The sequence below is a fragment of the Nasonia vitripennis genome, chromosome 3 (genome assembly GCF_009193385.2).
Source record: "Nasonia vitripennis strain AsymCx chromosome 3, Nvit_psr_1.1, whole genome shotgun sequence".
Lineage (NCBI taxonomy): Eukaryota > Metazoa > Arthropoda > Insecta > Hymenoptera > Pteromalidae > Nasonia > Nasonia vitripennis.
Genome location: NC_045759.1, coordinates 16,542,358 through 16,553,254, shown reverse-complemented (window position 1 = coordinate 16,553,254; position 10,897 = coordinate 16,542,358). Strand labels below are relative to the sequence as shown.

Genomic DNA, 10,897 nt, shown 5'->3' with positions numbered 1-10,897 from the left:
GTTCTGTCATGCTCGACTTCGTTATTTTATTTACCCTAATAGGAAACCTGTGCACTTTGAATTTTTTGAGACAATTAATCATTTTTAATGCATACACTATATTATAGATATTGTTATGATTTCTTTTACGCTTGTTCGGTGTTTTAATTGCCGAATTAAGTTTAATAAATCTGTATAAGGCTATCGCATAACTAGATGTCAAGTGGCAATTTTAATTGACACATAAATAATCTTAGAAATCTGTAAAAGAAGTTGAGATTGCTCAAGAAATTCATTATTTAAAAAATAATTGATCGCCATACTTGGTTTTAATGCTCTCAAAGTGCAAACTGTATCTATTACCAAATTCGATTTTAATGAAATCATTGAGGTATCTAATAGAATCTAAAAGAGACAATAAGGGCGAACGAAACTACTTGTTTGATTGTTTTGATTTACTTGCATTGTTTTTACTTTATGAAAATAAAAGTGGCATTACTCATAAAAAGTTTATTTTTTTCATTAATTTTAAAATATTTAATGTGTGCAGACCATTTTTTTTCATTTACTCATAAAAAGTTAATTTTTTTCAATAATTTAAAAATATTTAATGCGTGCAGACCATTTTTTTTCATTTGCATCAAAAAATTCTATGACAACCATTTTATGTTTGTATCAACATTTTGGTTAATTTTTATTTTTTCATCCCTTTTTCTTTTACTGAATAATATTACGTTTACTGATGCAGTTTGCAAGTTAAGTGTTTTTTTTTTATGACTATTGATGAGATAAGTAGTTAAAATAAAATATACGTAAGGGCAGAAATAAAATTATCGATGTATTTTATTCATTTTTCAAGCTCTGCTTCATTTCTCATTACTTGTATATTAATAAGCGTGTCAACTTCTTTCTGTATCTTCCGGGCTGTAGAAAAATCGGCTTCGATTGCTTAAGTATTTAAATTTTCGAAGTAATTAAAAACAGAATGAGTTAGATCTAAGTACCGGGTACGAACTTGGATGCAAACTGTCCACCTAATACAAGAATTTAATTCAGGTTTATTAGATTAAATACGAATTTAGTGTTTTAAATATTCGCGCTTTCATGTAAAAGACGCGAAAATGCCGATTTTCCAATATGGCTCCCGCATAAAGACCGCGTCGCCACACGCACAAGCACACGCACGTGCACTGACAAGGAACGATAATAAACACTAGTCAATTTTATATTTGCATTAACGATCATGAAGTCAAACACAGGTTTTTTAAAAGGTAAAACATCCTTTTAATCAATAAGTTTTGAAATAGAATATATTACATGTCATAAGTTAATTTACAGTTGCATTTTAAAATGATGAATTTAGGTTAGGTTTTTCTGTTTATTTTGATTCGATAATGAAAAAAACTAATTCAAGTTAGAAAGTAGGGTAAAGATATTGATTTTATTAATTTTTCAGTGGATAGAGATAATAGTGACAATGAAGATGAAATCAACATGAGTGACAGTGATGATAGCATGAATGAATCAAGTGATTCTGACAGTTCTGTTTCTGATACTGACGATGACAGCGATGCTGATAATGCTACTGCAGGTTCTTCAGGTAATACATCTTTTATAGATTATAATATTTGTTCAAACTATTTAATACTAACTTATTCAACTGTAGCATATAATGCATTGATAATTTTAAATAAAACAATTAATTTCTTAATTGTGTTAAGAATGATTGATTTTTTCGTAGGACAGAATGAATCAGGGCCATCTACTTCAAAAGGAGAAAATAATGAAAATGATGTAGAAGAAGAAGAAGAAGATGAAGTGATTAAAGCTATTTTAAAGTCTAAAGAAATTCACAGAGATCACCCACCAACAATATCAATAGAAGATACTTTATCGGATATTTGTTTTCACCCCACAAGAGATATTCTTGCATTAGCAAGTATCACAGGAGATGTGCTTATGTATGGATATATTTTGTTAGTTTTATTTTAAAATAATCACAATTTGTAATTTATGACGATGTTATTTAGATACAAATATAACAATGAGCAGAATGAATTGGTTTCAACACAAGAACTACATGAAAAAGCATGCAGAGATATTGAGTTTAATGAAGATGGAGGTATTTTATTTTCAACTGGCAAAGATAAAACAATTATGATGAGTGATGTTGCGACGGAGAAACTCATACAAATTTATGAAAATGCTCACGAGTAAGAATTTTTACTTTAAATAAATTTAGTAAGCAAATAAAGTTTTTTAATTGAATATTTCTTTTAGACACCCAATTTATTGTTTGTCTCTAATAGATGAAAATACTTTTGTTACTGGAGATGATGAAGGATATGTAAAATGTAATAATTTTGACTAATCTTTAAAAAAATCTATTTTCATTCATAACTATTCAATGAAAAATATAAATGTATGATTTCAGTATGGGATCGAAGACAAAAAACAAACAATCCTGTTTTCTCTTTAAAGGAAATGGATGACTTTGTAAGCGCAATGGTAACAAATGACGATAAAAGATATTTAGTTTGCTCCAGTGGAGATGGTACACTAACTACTTTAAATATAAGAGGAAAAAAATTACATGTTCGCGTAAGTTTCAAAAATTAAATGTTTATACTTTTTCTTTTGCTTTGGTATCAAAATAAGTTATTTTTTTTTTAGACTGAAGACTATCCTCAAGAACTACTGTGCCTTGGATTATTTAAACATGGTAGAAAAATTTTAGCTGCTGGTAGCAAAGGAAATTTGTATCTTTTCAATTGGGGCGAGTTTGGTCTTCACTCAGATGAAATACCAAGTCTAACAAAAAAATCAATCAACTGTATGATTCCTATAACGGAAAATATAGTGGTTACTGGGGGAGAAGACAAAATGTTAAGGTAAAATCATAATATTTTGAAATTCGAAACTTCATAATAACAAAAGTATTAGAAGAATCAATATTCAATAATTTTATAATTTTTAGGGCCACAAGCTTATTTCCTAATCGTCAACTTGGAATTGTCGGTCAGCATGATATGTCTGTAGAATGTCTCGATATTTGTAATGATGGTACAATAATTGCTTCATATTCATACGATAATAGTGTGAAATTTTGGAATGTCAGTTACTTTGAAACGTTAAATGTGGCGCAGCCCTTAATAAAGGGTGGAAAGCAGAAGCAATTAAAACATAATTTACCTAGCAGTAAATTAGAAAATGCTTCAGACTTTTTTGCCGATTTATAATTAAGCGCTGTACATACATTATTTTATTAAATATTATAAGATTTATTTAAGAAATAAATTTGTAAAATATGTTTTCAGAAATAAAATAATTTTTTAATATAAAATTAATTATGGGTTTAAATAATTAAAACCAGATTTATTACATATATATATATATTTTTTTTTCATACAATAAGTTATGAACTACATTTGTAGATATAAAATGTTTGGTAGGACAATGGAAGTTTTATAAAGGTATTTACACATTAGATTCGCTTAACAAGTATTTGTCATACAAAAATCATAAAAATATTTATTCCCTTATTGGTTCTGGTTAATAATACTTTGTAGTATCATACTGAAAAAATTAATTAAAAAAGAGGAGTGTTGTTATTTTGATTCTTTTTCAATTAAATATATAAAAGCCATATAATTGGTACGTTAAGATACAATACTCCCTAGCTTCTAAAGACAAAATTGTAACAAACTGAATTAAATTACGTAAAACTATCAGTTCAATTTATTTTATCAAACTGCACCAAATGCAATTTTCTGTAAACTCTTCTAGAAATATTAAAGTCGCCTCGACTTTTCAACCGGCAAGTATAATAAAACATAAAATTCGCAATTTTTCAATTAAATATAAGAGAAATTAAATTATTGTTCGATATGCGACCCACCCATAAAATAAATCACTTAAATATATTTGGTAAAATTAATTTACATGTAATACTAATATTGTATTGTGCATGTAATAAATTGAAAAGTGCAAGACATATAAATAAAGCAATTATAATTTTAACTATGTTAGTTAATAACCAAAATTATTGCGAGTAAAACGTATATAATACATCCTGTAAGAATTATTCCTGATATATTTTGCACTTACTGAAAAAGTGTTTACCTCATTTTGGCAAATAAAGAGTAATGAATTGTTATGTATTAAAAGTCAACATGCAATCACTTTATGGATGGTTCACTTGTCGCAAGTATTCTGGAGCATGATAGTGCTGTTGAACGTGAGCCAGTGATGGATGAATAGGTGGTGGGAAGCACCTGACATGTTCAACGCTGGAAGCATCGCTATCGCCGCTCTTCAAGTACTTATTTAATACAGCGAAGATCTGGGAGTTTAGAACTTGGAAGCGTCTAATACGATCCACCATACGCTTTAGATGCTGAAAAAATATAGTTATGTTTTATGTATTGCTGCTATTTTAATTTGTAATTAATTTATATATAATAATAATAAGGAATGCTGCACATACAATTCCTTTCACATTTTCATCTTTTCCGTCAACACGTTGTACTCGCAAGATATGATAGCAAAAGTCTAGGGCCTCGAATCTTCGTTGTTGCCCAAGTAAAACAACCATGGCACACCCGGCCCAGTGCAAACCTTCGCCAAATAACTCCCTGCAAGAATTGCGATGATTAGTTTCTTTTTTTGACATGTATCAAGCAGTAAATCACGTTAAAGCATATACTAACTCAACAGTAAATTCAGTATCTCCTACGGGAATGCAATAGACAAATTGAAGAGCGCTCCAGAGTCTGTGGAATTCGGTGCATTCATCAATGTTCATTACTCCATTAGCTGGAGGTGGTCCCACCCATATCGGATCATCCAGGAAGCTTCGTAATCTGCTCAATACGACTTCGAATATAGATAAGCCACAGCAAAGTCTTTCGCGGGTTAATAAATCTCCTTCTCTGGCAATCATTGCTTGCTACAAACGAAGTTGATTGGTTTTCATCGAATAAAATGCCTTTAAAAGTTTACTGTTGTTTAAAACAAAAATAAATTTACCTTTGCTGTTCCAAGTTTATCAACATTTGGCACGATTTGAAGTGCTGCATATTTGGCCTCCAATCTTTTTTGCTTGGTCTCAGGTTTTTCTCCCTCTGTATTCGTAAAGAGGTAAAGTAGTTAGAAAAATTTATCAGCATCTATTTTAAAAATGTAAATGTAAATAACAAATATTAATTACCTTTGCAGTATGGTCTGGGGAGAATATTTTGGAAGGGTGCAGCGTGCATGAGATCGCAGACTTCCTCTTGTGATAAAGCCTGCTCCATTAGCAGGCAAAACAGAATGGTGTTCCCGAACTCGCGAAAATTGTGGAAAAGTTCTGTTTTTGCGTCTGGATACTGTACGATGTCGTTAAGCTGAGCGTGATAGTAGCCTAGAACTCCTGGAGAGCCATAGTCGTATCTTGGTAACTTACAGACTTTTGGCATGGCTTCCATCAGAGTTTTGGTAAACTGTAGAAGGCTGCCTTGGATAAGCGATTTGACAATTTTTAGGAGTTCTTCCATGACGACGGCTATTCCTTGGTAGCCGAGAAGCTTGCACATTGTCCGGAAGTGATAGGGTCCGACAAAACCAGAGTACTGGCCATACTGAGTACTGTAGGCGAGGTTCAGCTGCTTACTGCCCCAGAGGTAGTGGTGAGACATCTGAGGTGGCTTATCGCGGTGAACAGGTTGTACAAATTGTAGACCCCGACATTTCACAAATCTGTTAGTGGCAGCGTTGTAACAATAATTTGGCAAAAAATCATAGTTAAGTTCCCAGAAGACGTGCAAGGTGATTCGACCGTATGGCGCCAATACGTTGTGATTTGCCTCTCTGAACATTGCGTCATATTCATCTAAAGCTAACCACTTGCTCAGGAGTTTATGCGTTAAACGGTTAACTTGCAGTAATCCTTCCAGTTCCTTGAAAATAGAAAAAGAAATTAACAATTATGTTTCAATAACTTCGAGGTAATAATCTTTCCATTTACAAGAAATCAATAACTTACAATTACACCGGTTATGTCGCCGGATTCGAATTTGCTGATGGCTAAATCAAGCGATTTTTGCATATCTGCATTGATGCGTTGAGTTATCAATTTATTCAAATCGATGCTCCTACCAAGTAGTTGAACGTGTCGCTGTTTCAGCAGGGTTTCGTATCTATTTGCTCGTGGATACGACAGAATGTAAGCTCCAGCAGCCAAACACTCAACCCGAAATCTTTTGTCCAATAAAATGCTAGCCGCTAACTGCTTGTAATGAGCGAAAATCTGCTCGCTGAGTTTATACACGAACTGATCAAAGCACAAGTTTACCTCTGCTTCAACTTCATCGTACAAAAATTGCTTTCGGAATATCGTTAAAGCATACAGAGCGCTATCATTATATAGATCCAATGGGTATAGAACGTACCTAAAATTGTATTGAACGGTTAAAGAAATCACTCATAGCGTTTATCACTCACAAAGTTTGTCCTTTGATATCATTAAACATAAATACTCACTCCATCATCGAAGGCTCTTTACTTCGGAGTATGTGATCGGTTAATATCCAGGGCATCGACATTTCAATTGGAAACTGTAATGCAACAAAACGCTCAAATTATTAAAAATCAATTAAATGGTGGACCCATTACTCGTTAGTACGTGAGGTAAACAAGATCAAAATGAAAATATAAATTGTATTATTTTTAAATGTACCATAATTTTACAATAATTATTACAGTAACCTTCATAATGCCTGTACGCCATAAACGTTTGAATTTTCCGTTAAATTATTATTAATTGATATTTTATTACATATTTAATATGTTAAGAAATAATAAAGTAACGAAAAGACAACATTTGCTTTTCTACTTTCTAATGATAAAACATGATTCGATAGTGAACTTCATTCTCTGTATTACCATGGCCAATGTAAAAATGTTGAGTACGCATGTATCATGCTACCACTAACACATAACTATAAATAAAGTACAAATATCATTTAGTTAAAAAAATATATAGAACGAAACCCATAAATAATGCATTACGAAAAAAAATCATGTGCGAAAATTATTTGCCGTACAAAAATAAGAAATGTTTCAATAATGCTGCTATCTATATAGAGACACTAGTGAGCTTTTATGATATTTACAAAACGTACGATCTGTACAAAGAAAAACACACATGATAAACGCACAACACACAAAAAACACACAGTGCAACTGAAATTTATCCAATTCCCAGTTGTGCAGTTCCGTGGTATGGAAATACGAGTAAAAAATAATTATCTACTCGCTACAGTGAGATGATGATTTTGAGGCGAATAGAGTACCTGAATGCGTTTCTCCATGGTGATCAAATCGCTGCATTCCTCATTATGCTGGTGTCGCACTTGGCATTTCTAGTCATGAAAACAGTCAGAGAAAATAGCTGATAAAGTGTTAGAAAGGAACAACGCCGAAATACGTTTCAGTCGTGATTTATGCAAGAATAGAATTTGAAGCAGAAACGAAATAGTAAAGTATGATAGAAATTGCTTTTCGTATGAGCTGTCCATTAAGTACTTGGCCATTTTCTTAAAAAAAATATTAATAACTTTAATAAAATAAATAAAATTGTTCTTACCTGTATTTTACGACCCATGGTCATCTCGAGATAAAACTCCCTGTACCATAATTGCGAGAGATCACAACAATTTTGTAAGGCCTCTGTAAAACAAATTTCATTATTATTAAAATTGTCGTACAGTAGCTAAAAAATGTTCTTATTAAATTATGGATTCATGCTTTCGTACCGCTAAAATTTAATAGATAACCCCAATAAAAACTAGTCTTATGAAACTGGTCGATTTGAACAAGGTATTGACCATCGATATCTTTTCTTAAGGTTCGTTTGCCTCCACTTTTGTCAGCGATTAATGATTCAAGCATCGTGCGCACCATGTAGAGTTGAGTTGACGATGGACCTAACAACCACAAATTAATATTAACATAAAAACCTTGATTGAATCAAAAACATTCGTGTTTTATTCAATAAATTATACAAATTAATTCTGTTTAATCTGTACGTACCAACTTTCCTCCTTGGCACTTTAATGCCGAATCCGTTGTCTGGATCTTTCTTGCCTTTGAGTGCAGGATCGGCCGTAGGTTCTACTCCGTGATGCCAATCAGCACACGTTTCCCTCACAGAAACGATTATACTAAAGCGGACATATATATTTTTTTCATTATAAAACAATTAATACATCTTTTATTTACATAAAACTTAAAAATACGAACCTTCTGATCAAATCTTTCTTGTTCTTTATTGCTTTTCTTAATGGTTCTCTTAGAATTAATTGTACAAAATCCTGTAATTCGGCATATATGTTTCTGCGTATTGCGTCAACAAATACAGTTTCCATGCGAGCCATTAAAACTTGAAGTCCTTTGATCATAGCTATCACTTCAATTAATGCAAATTTTTCCTCTTCCGTATAATTGTAACGTGTAGCTCTTTCATACTCTTCAGCTTCTTGAGGGCACTCTTTATTCATGTGATGATCTGTTGGATGTAATAATTTCCAGCTGTAGAGTTCTGTTACAACACTGGTCCATTGAGAAAGCAATTGTAAACCACGTAAAGCTAATTCAGCGGTTTCTCTATTCTCTGTATCACTTCCACAATCTTTATAAGTTGTAGTGACTTCGTTGCTATACCTGAATAAAACAAAGTTAATTGATTCAAAATTTACATCACAATCAGGAAAATTAGAATTATATAATAATAACATTATGAAAATAAAATATTTACCTAGCCAATTCACTTATGTATTTGACATGATCTTCTCGAATTTGAGGTAAATGCACCATTAAGTCAGCTTGGGGACTCATACTGTTTACAGATGAAGACAATGGCCATTTTGAGGCATCAAAATGCTTGGATCGTTTTATATAATTAAATGGAGCAATTTGCATATCTCCAAAAAGTGGAACAACTTCTAAATTTTTGAAAATCCTATCAATTCTATCTAATTTTAATTTTTTCTTTTGGTCTAATTTATTAATATTGCACAATTCACTATCCATTAGGAAAAGACCAAAACCCATGACTTTCACCAGCATATGTTTCTCATTTGGAGTAAGGTACATTTTTGTTTCAAACATATGCACACAAATATTTACGACGTCAGCCAGCAATTCTTCGTAGCCCTGAATTTTTTCTAAATTTTCCTTAACCGTATCTCTAATTTTATTTTGGGTAGCCAGAAACATTGACAAATTTTGAGATTCTTGCAGTGTCTGGGAGTCTGACATCACTTTTAAAAATTGTGCAGCTCTGTTAAATTGTAAAATATGATGAGTACTCTTTTACTACACTAAATAAAGTATAAAGTTATACTGTTTACTACCTTCTATAAGTTGAATAATCATTTTTGACACTTGATTTCATGTTTTTAAGTTCATCAAGAACAGCAAACATATTGATGAATTTGCCCAACGTTAATAGATACGCTTCAGAGACAAAATCCTTTCTCTTTTCTTGGTGACAGAGGCGTTTTACTTCTGCTGAGAATCTTTCAATGGCTTTTCTCTGATAATGAATAATTAAAATATTAAATTTCACATTCGCACTAATTTGTGAGTCATTATGGCAATGACTCATTAAATTCAAAGCATAGAAGTGTGGTACTTACTTGAAAATACATAAAGTTTAAGAGCTTATTAACTTCCGGTGCAAGAACTTCTACAGTTTTTTCGTATATTTCAACTCTGTTTGGCTGTTCATTTGACTTGGGTTGCGGTATAGCCCTGGAACAACATCTCCACGTATAAAGCATAACCGCATGTTCCAGTCCTTCTTCCAGTAATTCATTCTGCAAAATCAATTATATTTTAAAATTATGCGTTCTGTTGAAAATTATGCTAGATGATAATTTGACTAGATACTAACCAAACTTGCATGCACAGTAGCTTCTTCAATATATTTGGCAATACCAGTGACAAATCCATTTCTATCTTCAAAGTTTGTATCAAAATTAGCTTGATATACAACCGAGCATGGCTGCGCCTCAATGCATGGCTGTTCATAAGGTAGCGTGAACTCATCGAGAACATCAACATTGGACAGGGCATCCCCCAAAGTTACATGGTCAGTAGTCATGCTTGGGTTTTTGTTTACTCTGTCAACGAGAAAGCATTTACTAACGATTGAAAATTTGCAAATTTATTCACCTCCTGCACGTCAATTTCAATAATCCTAACCTACTGACGTTCCACCCTACGAGACAATATCTGATCAGTTTAAGTACCGACGAAAAGCGCAATAAAAGTGCATAAAAAATGATCCACAACTAAGTATAGAAGTGCCAGCTAGACACATAGAAGATTCCTTCGAAAAATGACTAGGTTATGTTGTGTTTGTGTACATACACGGAAAATCGGAGTAGAAAAGCATCGATAGTTACATGGCGTGACTTTTCTAGGAAGAAAATAAATTTGCGCAAAAGCGACGCAACAAATTGAACGAGTACTCACCCGTGGCTGCCCTAAAAAGGGCTAGGCGTGGGAGTTCTTTTACAAAAAAACGACGACTCAACTCCGCCCTGATGGCCTGGCGCACTAGCACTACTGTCAAACAGCAGGGAGGGGGGGGGGCCGTTTACAATAACGCGCCTGAATTTCCTGGATAATTATGCGCTCGAATGTGCATCATGCACTCGTGGTGATTGTTGGTGAAAATCTTAGATTAGAGATTTTGGTAAAAAGTCATCACGCAAAAGTATAACAAAGACACTCGAGTGTACTGACACCCAGTTGCGTCATTATAGACGCACCCAGTTAGAGGAAAGGAGAGCCTAAGGCCAAAAGGACCCCTGCCATCAGGCTTCTACTCTCATCTTGGACGCCATTTCAGCTGAGAAGACTGCAATTG

The 10,897-nt window shown here is 32.9% G+C and overlaps 2 protein-coding genes across 5 annotated transcripts; one reads left to right on the top strand and one right to left on the bottom strand.

Moving 5' to 3' along the window:
- Positions 1–863: 863 nt before the first annotated feature.
- LOC100122912 (WD repeat-containing protein 55 homolog) lies at positions 864–3,326 on the top strand. Of its 3 annotated transcripts, none has more exons than XM_032597745.1 (8): positions 864–1,250; positions 1,436–1,579; positions 1,726–1,940; positions 2,010–2,192; positions 2,260–2,333; positions 2,414–2,580; positions 2,653–2,870; positions 2,957–3,326. In XM_032597745.1, the coding sequence occupies exons 2-8, from the start codon at positions 1,499–1,501 to the stop codon at positions 3,216–3,218; spliced, it is 1,200 nt and encodes a 399-aa protein (XP_032453636.1). In that variant the 5' UTR covers positions 864–1,250; positions 1,436–1,498; the 3' UTR covers positions 3,219–3,326. The 3 variants fall into 3 exon arrangements, with proteins under 3 accessions (XP_032453636.1, XP_003424389.1, XP_031783611.1); XM_003424341.5 differs by having other exon boundaries at positions 868–1,250; positions 1,721–1,940; XM_031927751.1 differs by lacking the exon at positions 864–1,250 and adding an exon at positions 1,315–1,342 and having other exon boundaries at positions 1,721–1,940.
- A 728-nt stretch (positions 3,327–4,054) lies between these two features.
- On the bottom strand, positions 4,055–10,815 carry LOC100122923 (cytoplasmic FMR1-interacting protein). Of its 2 annotated transcripts, XM_031927344.2 has the most exons (17): positions 10,501–10,815; positions 9,917–10,145; positions 9,660–9,839; positions 9,375–9,556; positions 8,777–9,301; positions 8,263–8,682; positions 8,053–8,183; positions 7,776–7,946; positions 7,607–7,689; positions 7,314–7,382; positions 6,502–6,575; positions 6,005–6,410; positions 5,189–5,918; positions 5,008–5,102; positions 4,689–4,927; positions 4,466–4,613; positions 4,055–4,375 (listed from the first exon to the last, which is right to left on the bottom strand). In XM_031927344.2, the coding sequence occupies exons 2-17, from the start codon at positions 10,124–10,126 to the stop codon at positions 4,163–4,165; spliced, it is 3,876 nt and encodes a 1,291-aa protein (XP_031783204.1). In that variant the 5' UTR covers positions 10,127–10,145; positions 10,501–10,815; the 3' UTR covers positions 4,055–4,162. The 2 variants fall into 2 exon arrangements, with proteins under 2 accessions (XP_031783204.1, XP_031783205.1); XM_031927345.2 differs by lacking the exon at positions 7,314–7,382.
- Between the last annotated feature and the right edge of the window lie 82 nt (positions 10,816–10,897).